The sequence below is a fragment of the Mugil cephalus genome, chromosome 11 (genome assembly GCF_022458985.1).
Source record: "Mugil cephalus isolate CIBA_MC_2020 chromosome 11, CIBA_Mcephalus_1.1, whole genome shotgun sequence".
Lineage (NCBI taxonomy): Eukaryota > Metazoa > Chordata > Actinopteri > Mugiliformes > Mugilidae > Mugil > Mugil cephalus.
This window is the reverse complement of record NC_061780.1, coordinates 20,724,076-20,747,248: the sequence shown is the minus strand read 5'-3', so window position 1 is coordinate 20,747,248 and position 23,173 is coordinate 20,724,076. Positions and strand designations below refer to the sequence as shown.

Here is a 23,173-nt window from a genome sequence, read left to right as displayed (position 1 = left end):
TGCAAGTATTAAATAACTTATAAGATCTTCTATAGTGAAAGAAACATGACAAAAACCGTGAAGTATAAAATGTTTAATTGTCAGTCTGCTGTACAAAGTTACTCGCATGGTCTTGAACATTTTAAACAAAAATGTTGTTAGAAAAGTGTATAAATATCTTCCATTTAACATATGTCTCAGCTTAGCTTATCGAGCAGGATTAAAGGGCCCCCCCCCCTCCTGAACGCCACGCCGCGGGTCAGAGGAGCGACGGATGAGTCTCAGGCGTTCATTTGTGCACAAGTTGATTCTCGAGAGTCTCGAGCCTCTTCGTCATGGATTCAAGTAAGCGCGTTAAAGAAAGTTCAACAAAGAAATGTGAACCAGCACACAGCACGTCCTAGAAACCAGACGCTGAAAATATACTGAGCGAGAAAAAAAAAAAAAAAGAGGACAAGAGAATTGGTGCAGATTTATGCTTTTTGATTTTCTTTAAAAGCATCCCCAGCAGCCGCGGATGTTCCAGCTGTTAAATAGGCTTTAAAATTCTTAAACATCATGGAAATGGTCCATGACGTAGTAGTGCTATGGAGGTTTACATCTAGGAGCAGTTAAATTGGATGCAGACCTGGCGCTGCTGGTATTTATCTGATCCCTGATACCTACCTGCACCTGGTGAGGGTTGAAAAGGTGATAACTTTCCTTTTTTTTTTTGCATTTCTTTAGCACCTGCCTTTGATATGTAAAAAAAAACTTCTACTTAAACCAGAAAATTAACAGAAAAGTGATCTTTTAACATTATTGTTGCTGCTATTTGTCCCCAAATCTAAACAAATATCCGAATAAGACTTTGTAGAAGTGAATTGAATTAAGCAATTTGAAGCATGTTCATAGTATAGTTTTCTTCTTGAATTTAAAAAGACTGAACACTGGCAGTAGTTGCTTCTAACGTTTGGAGGATATGCTGCAAAATGAATAATAAATAGAAAAATCTGCCTGAATCCAAACTGTGGCGTTGACATGAAAAGGATATTATTCTGAACCAGGTCCTTCAGCTTCTCACTGACTTGGTTCTGAAAGGCTATCAGGTTCTCACACTGGCACGCGCTTTCATCAGACGGTTTATCTGCGGGGGAAAGAAATTAATAAGGTGAGAAAGACTTTCTGCCCTTGTTTTCTTTCTTCTAATCTCTCCCTGAAGGTTTCCTTTCCTATTCATTTCCTGAGATACTGCTGGGGCTGCACACATCTATTGCTCTGTATTTCTCTGTGGTGCTGTTACCATAGAATTGTGATTGTTGTGGTGGCAGCAGGTGGCAGTAATGCACCATTACAATAAAGTCAAGTCATTAAGAGCAGGAATCTACGCTTTATATTAAATGACTACATGCATCTGATATTGTTTTATTTTATAATTAAGATGTTTGTTAAAGTAGTTCTGCTGCGTACCTTTACATATCCTTGACTTCAGTTTGTTTGTAATTTCCCCCATTTTTTCAAAATCCTCAGCGTAATACAGATGCTTCTCATCAGGCTCCGACGCTATTTCTCTCAGCTCCTGTTCAATGGCTTTACCGACACCCAGTGCATATATTGTGACCCCTAAATAAAGCAAAAGAAAAAGTGGATGATGAAAAAAAAACATAGCTTTGATTAGAAACTGCAGTGAATCAGAATGGCACCACAGTTTAACACACGTACCAGAGTTCTTTGCCTTAGTGGCCCATTCGGAAACATCGTCCTGTGATCTGCCATCGGTGAACACGATGCTGACACGCGGGACGTTTGGCCTGGCTCCCTCTTTGGCTGAAAAGCTGAGCTCATGCATGTGACGTAGGGCCGAGCCGGTCATGGAGCCTCTCCCCATGTACTGCATACGAGCCACGGCCCGTTTGATGTCCCGCGCTGAGGCGTACTGGCCCAAGGTGAACTCTGTGCGCACCTTGGTGGAGTACTGAAGGAGGCCCACGTGCGTGCCTGTCCTGGAGATGTCGAGAGAGTCCACGATACCGTTTACAAACTGCTTAACCAGCTCAAAGTTGGCGGGGCCAAGGCTCTTGGAGCCGTCGATCACAAAAACGAGATCCATGACTCCGTCGCCACACTCAGGCTCTGTCGGAAACATTAAGAATACACGTTTCATGCAGTTTATCTTTAAGTCTGACCAGAAGGAGTCTGTGTCAAAGTAGCCTGAGATCATACTTTTGCAGCTTTTCCCGTCCTCTGCCAGCACGAAGCCTTCAAAACATTTGCAGATGTAGGAGTCTGTGGTGCTGACACACTGATGCTCACAGCCATGGTCCACCGTCTGACATAGATCCAGACCTATGAGGTGAATCGTAGAGATAAAAAAGATGTCTCTGTTCTATTACTTTATTAACTTCGTATCTATCTATCTATCTATCTATCTATCTATCTATCTATCTATCTGGACATGTGAATGTTGCGTGCAGGCATACTTGTACACAGAATATCCTCTTAATCCAGGGGAAGGGAAAAATTGAATTTTCAGTGAGCGCTGGGATTAACACTGACCTCATAGCTGATTCAAAAATTATGTAACATGTAAAAACTGAAACATGGGACATTTGGAAAAGTGCTGATGAAACATTACATTCTGAATGTAACCAACTGTCATTTGTACAAACATCACATGTCTCCACACTAAATCAACAAAAAGTAAGTCAATGCTAGCTGGTTTATATTATTACCTGCATGTGATTTGTTCATTCTGTAATGTCTAATTGAATGACTGGCTAAGAACTTACTATAATCCTATATTATCTGCAGTTCTGTAATAATTCTGACAGTGAATGAGCTTGGACTCACTCTGGCATGTTTTTCTGTCAGGCCTCAGCGTGAATCCTTTCCTGCATTTACACACACACGAATCTTCCGTGCTCGCAAACTCCTGCTCACAGCCATGTTTCCCATCGGCACAATGGTCTAACTCTGCAAGGGAACACTGATTAGATGGCGCATCATAACAAACTTGGACGCTTAGCACGCACACACGCACAGAAATCTGTTTTTCATGTTGCACAAAACCTATGAGAGTTTATTAAAAGCCATCATGCCTTTAGAGGTTATGATCGGATGTCAGTTTCTAAGGTTTAATCTGTGTCCATCTGTCTGTCTGATAATTATAATTATCACAAAAGGTACTGGTCATTCATTGGATTTAGATGACTGCATCTCTTTTATTCTAATGCAACTATAGACATTCCACAAGTGATATTTGAAACTATATACATATAACTTTTGGGAATATAATTTCTTAAATGCCCAGCTGACCTGCCATGAAATTTTCTTGGCTGAAGTTTTTTTTTTATAATTTGCATAATACAACAAACCAATAAAAATAAAAACATCCAGAAGAGGCAGATTGTGCTCAGTCTATGCAATAAAACTATATTTTTACATTAGCGAGCAGCTCAGCTTAGCTTAGCTTAGTTTAGCTTAGCACTGAAGTTGGTTTGTGTATTTGTTCATGATTTTGTTCAGGTCCATCAACGATGAGAAAATCATGAGTCTAAGCTCAGACAGATCAGTTATCATGAGGCTGACATCTGATCAGACTGTATAATATACAGGCTCTGTGAGTCTGCCTTTAATCAGTGAGGGTGACTCCACTTATCAAGTTTATTCTCATGCTTTGTTTGCACAGATACCTGCTATCAGTGTACATCCAGAGGAATCCCTCATGTGATAATACGTAATACAATGGAATGCAATGAAACACAGCTGTCTTCATCTCAGATTCTGGGTTTAGTAGGTAAAAGCAAAAAGAAAGAAGAGAAACACACTGCACGCTTACTTTTGCATGTTTTCCCATCAGGTCTGAGTGTGTATCCTTTTCTGCATTTACACACACAGCTGTCCTCTGTGTTCATAAACTCCTGCTCACAGCCGTGAGCGCCATTAGCGCAGTGATCAATCGCTGCAGGAGAAAGTCAGTTTAAAAAAATGGGTTAAAGAAATGTCCATCTATCGAACGTATCGGACTCTCAGGACTAATTTTTCAAATGACTGGGCTCATTTGCTGTATATTCAAAAGGGAGGACCTCCTTAAACATCACTAAAGTCTTCATGTTGTTTCATTTTGATGCAGTGACCACAAGCAGAAGAAATTTTACCTCAGATTCCTAAACATTTGTGACAATGTACCACTTAGTTAGTGCAATGTAAGACAATAGATAGGAGGCAGAGTATGCAGTTTTACTGTTTTCATGCTCTGTAAGTACAAATAAACCTTACGCTTGCATGTTTTCCCATCTGGCCTGAGTGTGTATCCTTCTCTGCATTTACACACACAGCTGTCTTCTGTGTTCATAAACTCCTGCTCACACCCGTGAGCGCCTTTAGCACAGTGATCAATCGCTGCAGGAGAAAGTCACTTTATGAGTACAGATAAGAGGAAATGGGTTAAAGAGAAAAAGGATTTCCATTTATGCATCAGATGTATCGAACTCTCCAGACTTTTTTTCTCAGATGGTTTGAAACCAACAACGCTCATTTGCTGCACCTCAAAAGGAAGACCTCCTTAAACGTCCAATATAAATGAAAAAGAAAAGGCATTGGAAGCTTACGCTTGCATGTTTTCCCGTCCGGCCTTAGAGTGTATCCCTCTCTGCATTTACACACACAGGAGCTTTCTGTGTTCATAAACTCCTGTTCACAACCGTGACTGCCGTCAGCACAGTGATCTATCTCTGGGATGATGGAAAAAAAGAAAAAAGAAAACACCTTTGTTCATAGTGTTTGTATTTCCTTTGTTCTAAATATGTCTGTGAGCTGTTCAGGTGTTGCAGAAGACGGCTTCTTTTTCACTTAAATCAGCTGATTACAGAATGATAAAAAGCACTTACGGCTGCAGGTCTTGCCGTCCTGATTGAGGATGTAGCCCTTCTTACACCTGCAGATGTAGGACTCTGGAACGCTGACACAGTTGTGCTCACAGCCATGGTTTCCCAGGTCACAGTAGTCTATTTCTGAAGAGGATTGATTACTTTTATTTTATTATTATTATCATATCTATACTACTAAGCACAGTCTCCTCTAAGACACAGTAGCAGAACAGACAAAATAAAGCTGTGAACCTGAGTAGTATCAAATCACTGTTCTTATTTTGACAGGGTGACATTGTGCCGCGGTGAATACACCTCTGCATTTCAGCAGCTGCTCCGATGATAGCAAAAGCACACTTCCTTCAGGAAATCTCCCCCACTTTACTTTCAGTTAACCTCCACCAGAGGAGCAACGGAGACAATTTCCAACAGTGGGAGGACAGGCATCACGGGGAGGAGTGTAGCTGACTCTCATTTGAACTGGAAGCCTGTCAAATCATCGCAGTGAGGAACGTAGCTTTCCTGGACCTAAGAGGGTGTTTTCCTTTGCCCATTAATAGTAAATACTGTATCTTTTGTATGCATGGTAGTTATGGTAATTTAAAAGGAAAGTCAGTTTTAATCAGAGACTTATGTCCACTTTTCTCCAAACAAATGTGATCCTCGCTTCAACCTGCCATGAAGAATCTGACAGCGTTACAGGAGCGCAGAGTATTAAAAATGCACCACAAAGTACAGTTTATAAAAAAAAGGAAGAGAATTGTATTATTACTGTTGCATGTCTTCAAGTCAATGGTGAGTTCATATCCTGGACGGCAGCGGCACTCGTAGCCATCAGGCAGGTTGGCACAGATGTGCTGGCAGCCGTGATCCACCACAGCACACGTGTCCTCGGCTACAGAGGGACGACACGGAGGAAACACAAGCTACGGTTCAGCGTTCAGAAGAAAAAAACTACCTTTCACGCCCTGTGAGTACATGGAAAATCTGTTTTAATAAATCCAAAAATAAAAAAGCGTTGGAACCTTACGCTTGCATGTTTTCCCGTCTGGTCCGAGAGTGAATCCTTTTCTACATTTACACACACAGGAGTCTTCTGTGTTCATGAACTCCTGTTCACAGCCGTGGCTGCCGTCAGCACAGTGATCGATCTCTGGGACGGAAAACAGAAAGGTGCCAAGACATTTAAGTGGTGTTTTGAGCAACTTAATGACAACATCAAGCACAGCAGTTAAATGCTATTCATCATATTTTAGGTTGACATGTCAAACTTGTGAGCAGACTGTTGAATATTTACACATCATGAGATACATTTGGACTTGTGCATTCATTATTACACAGGATAAGATGTTACAATCTGTTGTGGCAAGATCGGAGGCAAAACACATTTAGAAGCCTAAACATCAGCTACCAATTAGCAACCAAGAAGAGACACTAGCAGCACATCATTGGGCCACATTTGAAGTCATTCATCCCATCCCCTACCTTTCCTTCCCCTTTAACCTGGTCAAATGGAAAGAACAGAAAACAAAGCTTTCTTTTACCTTTACATGTCTTGCCATCGGAGTTCAGGGTGAATCCCTTCCTGCACTTGCACCTGTACGACGCAGGGCTGCTAACACAGATGTGCTGACACTGATGATCCACCACCTCGCACATCTCTGAACCTAACCCATGCACGAAAATTCACAAACAATCAACCTGTGAAAATACACGTACAAGTCGAAAATAAACAGCAATACCGGATGGTGATTTCTCACCTCCGCAGAGTTTGGACTGGAACACAGAGATCAGGGTTTCTATCTGACTGAAGTTGGCCACGAGGTGCACATGCTCAGAGTGGGGCTCACTCCCTATGGCCTTCAGGGTGTTCATATCCACCCTACCCACTCCAATAGCAAAGATCTGGATGCCAGCCTGCCGCGCCTGAGCTGCAATCTCCTCCACCGTGTCCTGAGGTCTCCCGTCGGTCACAACCATAGCAATTCGCGGGATGTGGAGGTCTGCCGGTCGGGCTCCGTGTTCCTCAGTGAAGGCTGTCTCCATGGTGTACTCGATGGCCAGACCGGTCATGGTCCCTGTGGCGAGGTGCGACATATTCCTCACTGCCTGCTCCACCTCAGCCTTGGTGGTGTAGGTGTTGAGGGAGAACTCGGGCTGCACCACGCTGCCATACTGGAGGAGACCAACACGCGTCGCATCACGACCAATCTCAAGGAACTGAAGCAGGTTGACGATGAAGGTTTTGACCTTCTCGTAGTCGTTGGGACGGATGCTTCTGGAGCTGTCGATGACAAAGACGAAATCCAGCGGGATGGCTTTACAAGTGGTCTCTGTAATCGAAAGACATGGGGGATGTTTGTGGTCAGAGAACCAAATTTTGGTTGTTAAAGGTTGTTAAAACACACAGACACACACATCCTATCGCTTACCCACTGCTTTGGTTTGGACATTTGTCTCATTTTTCCCTCTGGCTAGGATGGGTCTGGGACGGCGTCTGTCCAGTCGTACTGCGTTACAGCACAACAGGCAGAAGAGGCCAAAGGCCAGGGACCTCATTCTGATGAGAGACGACAACTGCAGCTTAAAGAGAAAGGCTCAAAAGCAAAGATACTCCCTCAGTGCAGAAAGTAGATGCCAAGTAAAGATTATAAAGCAGAGGCAGAAAGAGACAAGCAGCAAGGCAGAACATCAGCCACAACATTAAAACCACTGACAGGAGAAGTTAATGACGTTGACCATCTTTTGACAATTCAGCGTTCTGCTGGGAAACTTTTGGACCTGGCATTCATTCATGTGGATGTTATCCAGACACCTAGATCAGACCAGGCACGCTCACCCCATAGCAACGACACTCCTTGATGGCAGCAGGCATCCCTGGCAGGATGCAGCCTGCAGTGGTTTAGGAACACCTCACGAAAAAAGAACATGAAGAACAGCACAAGGTGTCGACCTGGCCTCCAAATTCACTAAAAATATTCAAGAATCTGTGGGATGATCTACAGAGGCTCCTCCCCTCGACCTAAGGTGGTCAGTACTGTACAGTATATGTCTCCATCTGGAAACCGTGAAACTAGATATACATCATTACACACACATTAAGTAACTCCTTGCCTGGCAATTGCATTTTTTTTAAAACCACAGTATTTACTTTACACTGCCTGATGGACATTGTTTTAGGAAGTTCATATTAAATGGACCACACCTGATTTGTGAAGAGTTGTGATGTGGCATTTCAATAAATAGTATTTGTTTTTATTTACTGCATTTTGTGAAGTTTGGCTAAAATGTGTTGAAGGCTGCTGAAATGAGGAACCTTTGTGAGAGGAAAAAAGAAAGTTTATTGAACTCGGGAGTCAATTACAGGCAAAAAAAATCGGCACCGTATGTTGTGTTCAAGAAGTAACAACATGCTGGCAGCCACACGATCTGTTAAATTAGTCATTAAATGTCACCTGTGGATTCATTTTTGCAATTTCCTGCTAATAAGGAGACAAACGATTAACCATACAGGACTAAAAAAAAACATAGCCTCCTTTACTTTAAGAAACAAATATAGTGACACATCTGAAGTGTTTCATTGAAGTTACTGAGGAGGGAGGATATATTTAGGGAGAACTTTCACCTCCGGCATATTTGACCTGCACAGCCTCAGATTTCACTTTACAGGGCTTTTTAATTGAAATTCACTTGGTTTTTAGTTTGTATTTTTAGGTTTCATAGAGCTGCAAAGAAGAGCATATTTTAGATACCATAATGCAGTTGTCGATAAAGGTGTGGGTTAATACATCCGAATTCGAGTAAATTGTTGTTTTGATCTTGTGCATGAGGGTCAAAGTTTCCCATATGCTGTCGTATGAACTCAGACAACTCTATATGTATGAGCTTCTGTTTTGCTACACAGGTGGTTTAAAGTGATTTAAGAGAGGTTGAAAAGGCACCACATACCGTTTTCCTATCCAGTCCCCAGGAGAGACATTAATTACCTGTCTTATTCAGACTGCAAGTTTCCACCGTCTTAAAAATGTTGAAATAGGAAAATAAAAATGTATCCACATTCGGAAACAGACACAGGACGAATCCTAGACAACGGGAGAGCTGGTTAAAATTGAGGATTTCCAAATGGAGTTCTGAACAGAGTGATGACACCGACTTGGAGCTGGGTCGGTTCACAGCTCAGGCTGATGAACAGTCCCACGCAGACATGTATATGGTAGCAGCTGACCTCAGACATGGAGGGGTCACATACCCATGTTGGGTGCCACATGGGGAGCTCAACCTCTGAACTCAGCATCTGTGTGATATCTCTTTTTCACAAATCTGACAATGTTTTCCTCACCAGCTACCAATTAGGGTTAAGAAATCTAGAAACTGCTCCACAACAAACTACGTAACCAACATGATGCAAATGCATGATCAATAACCATTATGAGAAACGAATTATTATTAAAATTAATGGCTTCTCTGTGTGACTGTTCTTGTGTTGCTCCATTGCAGGGCAACTCCTCTCACATTTGAGTTCAAGCCAAGGCTGTGTGTTCACTATGAAACTCAAAAACAGCATGTACTGCACAACTTTTTATGGGAGTGGATCTCTGTTTAGCACATTCCCTGTCTCTGATGGCTTTTCATGCTGCAGGTGAAGAAACTTAAGATGTCTGACTACCCAGGTCTGTAGTAAATACAGAACAGGTAACTAGTGGTTCCTCTATTTGGCATGTTCTTGGCGACATTTTTCCCTCCAGAAAACATAATAAAAGCGTGCAAGCAAAGTATTCCACTAAGCAAATTCAAATCTACTCACCTTATTTTCAAAAGCAAGCTCAATTACAGGAAATAAAGTTCCTCAAGAAATCCCAACACTGAGTCAACACAGAGGCAGGAGAGATCAGTCGCTCTTACAACTCGCTGTTGTCAACGTGGATGTATCCCAGAGCTCTGTCCTTCTGAATCTGTGCATGCTCTTGCACTACTCAGCCCCCTTACTCCTTTCCTCTTATTCCTGTTTACTCCCCCTCCCCTCTGACTCCCTCCAAGTTTGGAGACGCCTCATGTTCTGCTGGTAAAACAATAACTTTGTGGGTTTTTATTATTTGTTCAAGTAGTTTAACCCTTTTTTTTATTATTCCAGAGAAGTAGAACCCCCTGATTGACTTGTTAGAAGATCTTTACACTTTTCACATACCTACCTTCCTGCATTAAAGATTCAATGACTTTAATGACTTATTTTATTTAGAGTTTATTTGAGCAGCGTTCCTCCTCCTGAGACCCTGCGTCCTCATATGGGGACATTAAGTTTTAGGTTTTATTGCAGCTTATTCTGCTTCATTTAAACCCATTGTCCTCGTTAGTGGACACTTTTGTCTGCCATCTAGAAGTAGCAAAAATGATATTGAGCATTTGGGCGGATTCATTCTACAGACGATCACAGGCTAAAAAGGGAAGAGAAACAAAACCTCATCAAATTCTATGGTTCAAACTTATTTATGTATGCTTATTAACGTTTGCATATTTAACAAATTTTATCAATAGCAGCAAGCTACAACCTCGCTAATTAGCAAGTACTCGATTGAGGACGTTGGGGCTTCATTGTTTGCAATTCTGTCTTCTACAAGTATTAAAATAAAGTTTTATATTTTGTCACACATTGGTGACTTTAATATAAATTATGGAATAATACCAGTGCCCACATATAAGGACAGTGTTTTTGTTTTCAAAAACTAAAAACTACTACTAAACTGTTGAAAGATGATGCTCAGTTTTTATGTCCTAGGTCCTACTTGTCCTAAACTATTATTTCATAGCCAATGAGAAACTCTGCAAAAGAAGCCAGACAACAAATATGAAATATGAAATGGCTCATTGAAAGAGGTTTTGCAAGTGTTGCTTGAATAAACTCCACATCCCGAGTCGAGCAGCTGTTTATGGAAAGACCTGGAAAGTAGAGTCATCATGATTCCAACCAGTCTGAGGTTACCTGCCTGACACACAATGGACATGTTTAAACACGATTACCTCCTACCTCTGTGACCAAATACTTTCCAGGGGCACATCTGTCATTTTATTCTGAGAAGTCTCCATAATAAAAGAAGCAAAGACAATGATTCAAAATTAGACTTCGATAGTAAATAGGAAAACCATAGACTTCAAAGTGAAACACACAACTTCCGTCAGTGGAAGTTAGATTTTTAATAGACAAATAAATGTCACATCTTTACTTTTCATACAGCGGTAGTCCTCGGGTTTGACTTTTTTTGTGCGCTTGCAGGACATTTTGTGTCCAGGTTTGCCAATAAGTGCATCTGGTGGAACGGACTTGTGTAATGTTTACACGGACCAGAGAGAGCCCCCATCGGCTTAATTGAAAAAACACAACCAGGGTCCATATTTATTGAGCTCCTGGTTTCCTCGAGAAACTCGTAGTGAAAGAGCAAACTGATTCCAGATCAGTGCTTCTTCTTCTTCTTCTTTCTTTTCGTGCTGTCAAAATAAATAGCAGCCCAGCGACATCATTTCCTTTCAATCAGTAGAAACACACAATTACATTTAAAAGACATAAATAGTCGGAACAAGTCAAGAAGTCAATGGATTTCTATAATACAAGACATTTTTTTGTGTGTGTGTGTGTGTGTGCAGTTGAAGAATACGGTAAAAGAAGGTGATATGTTCGATATACACTAGGTTGCTCTTTGATCATGTCAGAATACAGGCAGACGCATTTCTTTGGGAAACTTCCAGTCAAGGTGACACTTTGCACGTGGCTCCGGAAAGTGCACATCCATCAGAGAGAAAGTTAGGAATGAAGGCAATCTAACCCTGATCACGAGCTGAGACGAGACAAACACACAACACGTCTCCTCTCTTGTCACTGTAAGCGGCAAGTTTTTTCTTTTTTTTGCATTTGTGCATAGGATAAATAAGCCTATCACATGATGGATCCACAAGATACTACACACACAGGGCGTAAATACAATTAATAAAAATATATATATATCATTTAGGAAACTTTCTAGTGCTTTCATGTGTGATTTCACCCAGATTCAAACGCATAAACATGCTCATCATTTCTGGAATTAATACTAAGAGACATAGAATCAACTCAGGAAGAGCTAAAGGAAAAATGTCTGTCGGTAAATAACAGGAAGGGCTGAGAGGTCACGGTGGTGGTACTGTTGTGTGCATGTGTGTGTACGTGTGTATACAGTATATGGTTGTACTGTAATGCGTGTATGTAGCAACAATATATCAATAAATATACTGTACACTGGAGAGGCAGTGTGGTGCATAAATTTTGCTGGGGTCTCATTAACAGCAGGGAATGCTGGGAGTGTTTTCACGCCGTAGCAGTGGTGTAGGGGGGAGGAGCTTGTTTCTGGGGGACGCTGACGCTGTCGTCGTATGGAGGAAGAAGCACCTGGAGACAAAGAAGAGAAGGAAAATATATTTATACATTTATGGTTAGTGCTGCTCTTTCACCTTGACCCAATTCAAAATGATGAATGAAAGTCCTCTTGCTTTCTATGTATGACCAAGATTTGGTCAGTGTTACGTAATATTGCACAAGTTTTTGGTACAATTTCAAGTGAAAGAATTGAAAAATACACATATTTTTATAGGCAGAAAAATACCATAGATACATGTAAACTTCACTTTTTGTACACTCACATAATAAAAACACATGCAGCAGCAGATGTTTGTGTTTTGAGCTGAATGCTAACATCAGCATGCTAGCATGCTCACAATGACAATGCATGGATATATTTATAATGTTCACCATGGCTTGACACTTCCAGTTCAGGGTATTTAATACTTGTGCTGCACTTCGACCTCCTCCTTTTATGTGTAAGAACATTAAAACCACAGGAGAATTAAATAACATTGAGCATCTTGAGCAAAATTCAGTGTTCTGCTGGGAAACTTTTGCACCTGGCGTTAATGTGGATGTTACTAGGACATGTAGCACCCACCTAGACCAGACCAGACCAGACCAGACACCCCCATCCCATAGTAATGACACTCCTTAATGGTAGCAGCCACCCCCAGCAGGATGCAGCCTGACACAAAAATGGTTTTAGATACAACTCATTAAGGTGTTGACTTGGCCTCCAAATTCACTAGATCCCAAACTGATCCAGTATCTTTGGGATGATCTACAGAGGCCCCTCCCCTCAATCCATAGGACCCAAACACCTGCCAGTAATAAGAAGGTGGTCATAATGTTATTCTCGATTGGTATATACGATATATAGGCCTGTATAATTATGTATGGGGCCATTTTGTCTGGGATTCTTGTGAATGTTTCACTACTTATATTTATTCTACCACTGACACAAGTAGAACCTAATTTGAAATATTCATAAACCGAAGCCCAAAGTGACATTTTGACCTAATGATGGAGCTGAATTAAATGTCAGAGCATCACCAAAGCTTTTTAAATTAACTAGAAAAAAACTCTTTTTTTTATAAATGGCTGCTGAGACAAGTTAGGTCTTGTGGAACCTGATCTGCCTGAACTGTGCAGTATACTACCATCGCTATTGTGGTTTAACCCTGGGAAATATGAGCAGACCTGAACAGAGGAGTCCGTTGTGCTCACTGAAGATTGATCAGGGGTGTATTTTGATCCTAAGCCACTTTGTGTATAGAGTCCATCACAGTACATGCTTTGAGTGTACATCAAGTTTGCCTTTTGATACACAAATAACTAGTCAGGCATATTTGCTCATTCATCGTGTATTATTCATTGCTCAAAAAGGGAAAGTAAAAGTAGGTTAAGTTCTGCTATATTTGGCTAGTGGCTGTCACCGGAGTCACAGTTTGGGTTTTGACGGATGTCTCTGCTCAGTGCTGTGACCTCTTTCTTCGCGGATGACAGATCCCATCACGAGGAAACTAAATGATTATCTGGCAGCGTATTTTCACAAATCCCTAATACCCTAGAGGTTTACACTCCCAAGGGCACGCGTGTGTCTGAAAGCTATTATTATTATTATTATTAGGCAATTAAATCTAAATCAAATCAGCTTTATTTGTACCAAAGCTGCTTCTAACCAACGGGCCACAGCTTCATGTGAGTCCGGCAGTCTGACATCTTTCTTTCCTAAAATGAATGACTCTGTTCATCAGTTGACTAAAAAAAGAAGCAAATCTGGTTCTGTGTGGAGTCTCTTGCATGTGACTCATTCTGGTTCTGCCTAAATGGTTCAGTTGATGCCATATACACATTTACCACACATTTGAAACAATGATCCACTGAAGGTTTCCATCCATCCATCCATCCTGCCTGGCACAAGTGAGACAAGTGAGTTAAGTAATCAATAACATCATTGAGCCTCTGCTGGTGACGAGGCAGCACTGTGTGGATCATTGACCTGTAGAACTGTTGTTAACTATGACTGACTTAAACACCTTCAATCAATTTGTTCAAAAAAATGACAGATATGGAACAAAATACTGCTACAATTGTGAAATCTATATAATTTGCTTTGTTGTTAATACGTCACAGTTTAATCGTAACTTAGAACAACTTGGAAGTTACATCTGCCAAACTAACAATTATTCCTCATCCAAATATGAAAATGCAGCAGCATTTAGCCAAAAATATAACCACTACCATCTTTGTGCACATGTGACCTGGAAGATGCTATATGCCGAAGTGTCATGTACTGTGTACCAAGCTCTACATAAATACAAGACTATTTACCATTTACTACCTACACTTTAGTACTTTAGTACAGGTTAGTACTGCATCTTATGGAAAACCTTTACGTGCATATTTAAGATTATTTAACGTGGGTTTTCTTTCCATTTAAATACAGTCAACCATTTCATGAATACAGGTGATATATGTGTAGTCCGCCCCATCTAAAGTTGAGCTACGAGGCATTTAAAGGGTTACTTATTGTTCCTTTAATGCCAAAGCAAGTATCTTATTGTGTGGGTGTCAAATGTCTTTTCTGTGTGCGCAGGAGTTTGGCTCATATGAAGTGCATTTGCAGACCTTTGACCTCACCACTGTATAACTGATGCACAGCCATGCGAGCTGCTAACCAAAAGCCAGAGCGGGGCTCTAATTGAACGGGTCTGGCTCTAGTTGAAACTAGCATACCTGCGGAGGCGAGGCTGATGTTGGGAAATAAAGGGGGCAAGCAGGCTGCCGTTTGTCTGGCACTTTTCAGTAATGATGTCAGCGAGCTGGAGAGGAGAGCGGCCTCCTGTTTCTTTCCTTCAGCAGCTGCTCAGGTGTTTTTCACATCAGGATCCCGCGAACGCCTCGGATTCTTAGAAGCCCAAAGCATCACATGGAGCCACACAGCGTATAAAGCGCTGTGTTGTTTTTAAATTGTGTGGAATGTTACACTCGGAGGAGCGTTAAGCTGCAGACCGGGTTCCTAATAATAACACCTGTGAAACCCAACATACTGCAGGGTCAAATATCGGTGTTAATGGAGCCTAGTATTGACAGCGTCAAATGTCTAAAAAAAAAACACATTCTTCTCAAGTCAGAATGGGTCATTAGTGTTTCTACAGCCTCATTTTTTATTCTCCTTTTCTGTAAGTTGCAGTAATTGGTGTGTGGGCTGTGGGGTAGCAGTCAGAGGGCCAGGCCTAGGCAACAAGACACCACGAACTCTCAGACAGAGATGACTTTACACTACACTACTGAGCCATCGTTCTAATGGCTTTGCCAGTATGAAGCTCCATCTCGCCTTCCAAGTCTGTTCACCCACCCGTGCTACTGTACTGTGTCTCTGTAAAACTACCAGCTACAACCGCTCGCTTTCTACTTCCTTCCTCCTTTCAACATGATGACTTTACGCGTTGCCAGACTGGCCCGAGCAGAGAAAACCTACGCAGACGATAAAAATGTGACTGAGCGTCTGGAACGAACAAAGCAATCATTTTTCCACCCGACTTTTTTTTTTTCTTCTTTTTGTTGACTTTGGATGTGAAACAAAGGAAGCAAAACAAGAATCAGATAACCTGCTACGTTGGATCTCCAGATGACATTGTAGACATGAAGGATAGTTTAATGGACAGTGATTATGGTAACAGTCTCACGTTCTTATTTTTCATATATCTCATTTATACCTGCTGACTAGTAAATCGTTTGATTTACTGGCCTCTACATAATCTGTAGTGGAAAACCTTCTCTTACAGTTAATGTTGAAAAAGGGTATTTGTACAGCTGTTCACTGCACAATAGCGCCGAAGTGAGAAAACTCAGACGGTGGTTGAGCTTTGCACTCAGTTCGTAACAGCTCATTGGAAAATGTGATTAATGTTCATACAGGTGGTCTGACAGCGGAAAGCAGAAAATTACTTATTTTTCTACGGCTTTTGTGTAACTGTATTGCAACTTTCCTGCAAACTGAACACATAAACAGAGAACCGCCACTGAAATTCTTCCAGGTGGGAACAAATCCTACAAAAAAAAAAAGATGAAACCCAGCAATAAACTGATGAATAAGTATTGTCTGTGTAGCCAAAGCTTTAGACTGTACCTTAGAGTGCATTCACAACCTCCTCAAATGATCTCAGAGTTTGTTGGAAGGTCTTTTTTTTCTGACTTTGCTGTAATCCTGTAGCCTGGAAGAAAGCCCGACGTTCGCTGCCCACAAACTTTTTGCGGTGGAAAGTTGGTCTGGAGCTTCTCTGTTGGGAACTGATTATGCTCTAATGTCTCTAATTGTTTGTAGGACTATCCGAAACTAGCTAAAACACACACCACCAGACTCACACTCCGATATGAATTGAGTCTGACTCGTGTGCCTCTGCAGCTGTTTCCTAGCGAATACACTTGTTGATGGCTATTTCCAGTATTTGCATGACAACAAAGAGCAAAGGAAACCAATCAGGTGAACTGATGACTAATGATTCATATCTAATAAATGCATATTGATCATAAATAACGACATTGGATTAATCACTTGTGAAAGATGGATGTGCAGATTGCAAGAGACAAAACTCAAAAGTTTTCCCACACTTTCCAGTTGCTATTCCAATTTATTTCTGTCATTGATATGGGGTGGGGGGTGCCTGGTCTGGTTTAGGTGGGTGGTACATCTCATACCAGTACAAGTACATGAATGAATGCCAGGTTCAAAAGTTCCCAGCAAAAGTTGATCCGTGATATTTTCTCAGAGGTTTTAATGTTGTGGCTGATCTGATCGGTGCATGAATCTTTTGAGGCTGGAGGTGTCACATGTACGCAGGGGAAGTATTAACAGAACAGTGAATAGAGGATATCACCAGCCTTATCCTCTAAACCCTGAGTTTAAACTCTGAAGTCATCACGGTGATACACAGTGAGTCTAAAAGGACCCTGAGAAGTAACTTACTGTGGTGTCATTGGTCGTAACGTAGAGCAGGATTTCAGATGTACCCCGGCCGCTCACATATCTGTAGCAGTTCCACACACACGCTATGAGGTACGCCTGGCAGAGGACAATAACACAGATTAGAGCATAATATTTAATTAGAAAAAAAATGAGGCTAATTGCAAATCAGAAATCTCAGCAGGATTTGGTGTTTGGTGCTAAACAAGGATGGGACACGACATGTTTTACTGACGAAGGTATTTTTCTCTGTGGAGATATTCATCACTGAGTGCAGAGAGCAGGAAGAACAGCTGTGGACTCATGTCGAGCAGTTTTGTAGTTTTCCACACCTCTATGCAAATGTATGCACTGAGGTGTTCAAAAAATATAATTAGGTCAACTCGTCCTAAGAGGGGCTGTGGTATAAGTGTATTTTCGGCACACAGACACAGATGGTATCATGGTAACGTTCGTCTCAGTGCACAAAAAAAAAATTGCCGTTTAAAGAAACTCTCATTCTCAATGAATTCAGACTCTGTTTGCAGGTTCCGTTTGAGGTTGGTGTATCACTTTCTTGTAAAAACAAGTTCCTGTTGTTATCTGTCAACTGGAATCATCTGGTTCTCTGCAGACAGCTTGCTACTGGAGCTCCTTGGCCAAGCACAACACCATCTGCTACATCCATCCATCCATCCTCTATCAGGAACCAAAGCCAGGCTGAGCTCTCCAACTTGCGTAATAACCCAATTAAGGAGCCGCTGTAATACTCGGACAGCGCTGTTATATTAACAGCCTCGACACATGAAAGGTGTGAATAAAACTGTTACCTTGAAGCTGAGAATGCAGCCGATGAAGAGCAGAACGATGAAGACCAAGCACACGTTGCTGAGAGCGGCCACCTCCTCTTTGTAGGGGAAGTTATCAGGCTGCAGAGGAGTCCAAAAACCACAAGTCAGTACACAGCAGAGAGTTTGTGTGTTCATGATGGCAGCAATTTCAGTCGAAGTTAATTAAATGAAAAATGAGGAGAGCATTGGAGATTTCTCACCAGCTGCTGCAGGTAGTCCTGTATTGTGTTTGGGTAAACCACGATGCTGACAGCCACCAGGGTGTTGAGAGCAAAGTCGAAAATCTGGTAGCAAAAAAATGGGATGATCCAGGCGGCACGGAGCTGAAACAGAGAAACAGAGAGTTTATTTTTAAGAACATCTACCTGAGAGTGGAGAATCGAGCAGGGCTCTTTAAACAACGGCGTGGACATAAATCAGAGCTCCAGCTGTGTCGCTGGGAGATTAGGCCACGCTTAAAATGATAAAACAGGAAGCATGGTATTTGTATTTGTTGAGACTCTAAAATAGATGCAGCAGCGGGGTTTACCTTGTATGCACCATAGGTTGCCATCCCACATATGAGAATCATCAGCAGAGAGATCGCTGAGGCAATGCACATGTCTGGAGCGGCAAACGAATAAAAGTTAGTTTGGTTAAAGCACTTTCAACTGCAAAATACATCTCTGAAAATGTTTGCAGCATCGTACACATCGTACTGATCTGAGGAAAAATAAACACGCTGCCTCTGTCGACCAGATAAGGACTTAACCTCTGCTCTGTGATTCTTTCCGAGTCAATCTGAACTCAGATCAACTCAGCGTAACAGAACAGGACCAATCGTTCTGTTACATAAGGGCAGGATGGAGCGGCACCAAAATAAAAACACGTCACTGCCAGAGAAACTCAGATGAAAACAACATTTCTGTCTTACGACCCATTAAAAATACACTTATTTACGTATTTTCTGTTGGGAGAAGAAATATGTCACAGCTCTGAGTCACAGGACGCCTCATAAAAAGACTTGAGAGATGTAATATGTAGAGATGTAGTGAAGCTAAACGGCAGAGGGGCTGACAGAATTAAACACTGGATCCTCAAACAACACACAATTAAAAAGATGCAATGTTTTCAACACCTGCAGTTACTCTTTTGGCCACCTGGGGGAGCATAAACAAGAAGTTTGTACACATGTGCCAGAAACATGAAACATGAAAACATGTTTGTGGCTTCACTATCTGTGAGCTCTGTTTTTGGCTTCTACAAAAAAAAGAAAATTTCTAGAACTTTCACTGCCAAAGACTTTGTTCATTAGCTAGTCGCTAACTTTGCCCATCTGCGATTTGGTGTTGGACAAGTTAATTCAGAGTAGGTTGAAGGAGCAAGCTTTGAGAGATTAGCGTAGCTTTTTATAAAGACTGACAATTTCGACTTACAAAAAAAATGCTTGCCAACACTGCCCATTAACATCTAACATTTCATGTTTAATTTGACGTTTACTACAATTTCCTAGCTAACTGAATCTGTTTTTTGTGCCTTATGGCATGAAAAGTTGCGTACACAAAATGCTCAGTGTTCAAGTGGTAACGCTAGCTGTAATGCTACGTTTACGCTAGTGACGTCAGAGCGACGAGGGGTCAACCACGCTACATATCAAAGCTAAACTAACTTCAACTATCCCGCCTCAACTAGAAGCCACAGAGGCTTCAGGCATCAGTTTAACAAGCTAATTAGTGTTGAAAATTGAAAGACATAATAAAAGAATGAGGCTTTCAGGAATATCAACATTTTTCTCAGACTTATAAAGTATTTTTCATTTGAAGTCAGCAGTACAAATGTAGGTAAGTGTGTTTATTTGTCATGGAAAAATATGACCTAGCAGCTAGCTAGCTAGATTCATTCACAAAAACAAACACATGTAGCTACGATTCCACCATCATATACACGGCATTACACACATCCAACTAACACATTACAGTCTTTTTAGTGATTTGTTCAGTTGTGTTATTATGAAACCTTTACTGAATTTAACATTTTTCCAGTTTACTGACCAGGTAGCTGCTGCTTGAAGTCTTAAGCTAAGGTAATCATCTCATAACTGAGATGTTTCTTCCTATATGTACAATATGTCGATGTCGTTACATAATTTAAACAGAAATAAATTCAATAATTTGTTTCTTCTGTGTCTGTCATCATAAATGAAATAGCTAAATAACAAAAATAAGATACAAATAGTTCTGTTCATTGCTTTTAATCTGTTCTCTCTTGTAGAGAGTAGGTACATTGGCCTTGATGCCTTTTGAAATTACATCTTTGAGCAAAGACATCAAAGGGAAAAGACGACACATTTCACTGACTAACAACAGCCGCTATACACAAATTAGAAAAAACAAAAAATAAGATATTTGTGGCTATTTGTGAATAAATAAAAAACTACAGTTAAAATTATTCTGCACGTTTGTGCAAATTAAATGTAATCTAAAGAAAACCATCTGAAGTAATTACATAACAATGTTAGTCAAAACTTTTTCTTTTTTACACTGTTCTTGTTCCTGTGTGTTTCTACTGGAGGTGTGGCACCGGCTGGCAGCTCCACGTATCACAGGACACCCTAATCCTCAGTAACTGGGACAATGCAGTCATTCCCAATCAATAGACTACCAGCGCCGTGGGCTGTGCTCCACATCCAGTCAGACTGTTCCAGTGTCCACCTGGTGTGCTAAGAAGGCTTTTCAAAAGCCCCACACAGGTGGACATTATACGCTTACATGTCTGTGGCTTGTGGGTGTTTGATTTATACACTGCCGTCTAGACAAATGTGTGAGGTCCCTCTAATAACACAATAAATCATTCCATTAGGGCCGATGACAAACCCCGCTGAGCCTTTAAAGCCACGAAGCAAGAGTCATCCATCAGAGTCACATTTCAGGTAGAATATAAGCCACTAACAGATTGCTTAAAGTCAATTTAAATCGGAGCAAAATACTAGAATGCAGAAATCGAGGTTGATAGATTTTGTGTCTCTGAGCTACTAAACAGCTCTGTGAGGCTACTCATGAGACATTTGTCGCACAGCACTGGCCTTCTGGGCTACTTACTGGCGTCATCCATGACATCCAGGTCGTTAGCCAACTCAGCGCTGGTCAGGTGGTACTGCTCAGGATCACTGAGAGCTGTGAGCAGGATGAGTAACACCACGGCATTGATGAGCTTAGGGACAGAGAACATATGGGCAGTTAACGGCGACAACACGGACAGACGATGGCACGATGATAAGCTCTTTGATTCTACCAGGAGCACAAACATTACAACCTGCATCTAGAGGTATTTTAGCCGTGTTACAGAGCAGCTTTAAAAGCTCCACACCGGTCTTTTTGTTTTGGTCTTTGGTCAGCGGCGCTCATTATGCAGATGACTCACACATCCACCAGTGATTAGGTGAAGGTAATGGAAAATTCTCCGCAGTCAATAGGCGGCCCTGACACAAAAAACCTGCTACCTGAAGAGGCCCCGCTGCTAATTTATTCATAGGGAGCGGAGAGAGAGATTTTTCCACATGTTAGTGTTTGGTTTGGTTAACCCTCTCCTGCGTGTTCATCCTATAATAGCTAGGAAGCAAATAACTATCCCACATGAATATTAAGAGAATAGATATTAAAATGTTAGTTTTCTTCCAGTAAATTATGTCGACATTAACATTAAAACTGTTAAAATTAAAAAATATATATGTATATAAAATATAAAAATGACTGTGGTTGAGGATGAACTTAATAAAAACAGATAACTTTAATTTGCACAAGTCTCCTTTAAGTCATGTTAATAACTTAAGAGTCTGCTGATTAATTAACAGGAGAGAAAACTATTTTCCCTTTTAAAACAAACAACAAAATAATGTCAATCAAGTCTAAAATCCTGCATGCATCTATCATGGGTCCTCAAGTGATGGGGACATGCTTTGTTGTCTCTGGCTGTCTACACGGACGCAGAGTGTGACACAGACACAAACACACGCACACAAACACACAAACACACAGGCGGCGCTCACCATGTACCAGACCCCCAGGATGATGGTTCCTGTGCGGACATGGCAGCACAGGCAGCAGCTTGTGGAGAACCAGCGGTCCCAGGGGGAGATCATCATCTTGTCTGAGAGCATTGAGCAGCGCTGTCGGCGGCGTCAGAAAAAGAGGCTCCGCTGTCCTGTCAACGACCGGCGAGCAGTGACGAACAGGATCCTGATGGTTTACTTATATCACCGTGAGCAGCTTAACGGAGCGGAGCGGCGCGCGTCAAGGTAGCGTCAGGATTGGACACGGCACTTCCGGTTTCACAATAACGCTCTGATAACCCCTATAGAAGTCTTATAATTTATTTTTATATACATATATACTTTGTAGATGTATAAAATATACTTCATATATATATAATTAGTATTTTATATAGTTTGTAAATTCCTTTTATACACTTTGCATGTTGTTTATACAGTATCTTATCACTATTATCTTGAATTTCTCACTATAGTACATATACACAGTGTGTACTAATTGTAGTATAATTTATGTTTTAAACATATACACTTTGTAGATATATAAAATACACTTTTGTATATTATTCTTTAGATGTGTATTTTATAGCTCGTATATTCCTTTTATACACTTGTATATATTTTAGATACACTTTGCATATTTTTTTTTATACAGCATCTTATCACTACATATCTCAAATATCTCACTATAGTATGTATACACACTGCGTACTAATTGTAGTATAATTTAGTTTTAGATATACACATACTTCTTAGATGTATAAAATATACTTTTGTATATTCTTCTTTATATATTATTTGGACTACGCATTTTATATAGTTTGTGTATTGCTTTTATACACTTTGCATATTTATGCATTGTACCTCACTTTTATTTTGCTTTTGACCCTTTTGCTGACTGAAGTTTCTCTTATCTCGTTGCAACAATTCTACCAAATTTAAATAAATAAAGTTTGTTTTGTCTAATTGGTGGTCCAAACCTCTATCTGCACATCTGATGTAACACATAATCCTTGTACATAATATCCTGTAAGTAGACATCTGTTGCATTGCTCTGGGCTTACATTGCTTTTAAAAAAAAGAAACTATCTACTATCTGTCTCCTGCGTGTATTCTGATTTGCCACCCGTCTATGAGCCTTACTGAAGATGTAAA

The 23,173-nt window shown here is 40.9% G+C and overlaps 2 protein-coding genes across 7 annotated transcripts; both read right to left on the bottom strand.

Annotated features, from left to right (window-relative positions):
- Positions 1-58: 58 nt before the first annotated feature.
- LOC125015901 (matrilin-2-like) lies at positions 59-9,783 on the bottom strand. Of its 6 annotated transcripts, XM_047597952.1 has the most exons (16): positions 9,631-9,783; positions 7,259-7,386; positions 6,587-7,159; positions 6,371-6,493; positions 5,857-5,979; positions 5,599-5,721; positions 4,848-4,970; positions 4,569-4,691; positions 4,237-4,359; positions 3,797-3,919; positions 2,809-2,931; positions 2,182-2,304; positions 1,681-2,091; positions 1,429-1,581; positions 1,013-1,105; positions 59-324 (listed from the first exon to the last, which is right to left on the bottom strand). In XM_047597952.1, the coding sequence occupies exons 2-16, from the start codon at positions 7,383-7,385 to the stop codon at positions 269-271; spliced, it is 2,520 nt and encodes an 839-aa protein (XP_047453908.1). In that variant the 5' UTR covers position 7,386; positions 9,631-9,783; the 3' UTR covers positions 59-268. The 6 variants fall into 6 exon arrangements, with proteins under 6 accessions (XP_047453908.1, XP_047453907.1, XP_047453906.1 ...); XM_047597951.1 differs by having other exon boundaries at positions 1,681-2,304; positions 7,259-7,423; XM_047597950.1 differs by having other exon boundaries at positions 1,681-2,304.
- Positions 9,784-11,003: 1,220 nt separating this feature from the next.
- On the bottom strand, positions 11,004-22,239 carry LOC125015719 (lysosomal-associated transmembrane protein 4B-like). The gene is made up of 7 exons (XM_047597638.1): positions 22,019-22,239; positions 21,072-21,183; positions 18,524-18,597; positions 18,195-18,317; positions 17,974-18,072; positions 17,168-17,263; positions 11,004-12,240 (listed from the first exon to the last, which is right to left on the bottom strand). The coding sequence occupies exons 1-7, from the start codon at positions 22,127-22,129 to the stop codon at positions 12,160-12,162; spliced, it is 696 nt and encodes a 231-aa protein (XP_047453594.1). The 5' UTR covers positions 22,130-22,239; the 3' UTR covers positions 11,004-12,159.
- Between the last annotated feature and the right edge of the window lie 934 nt (positions 22,240-23,173).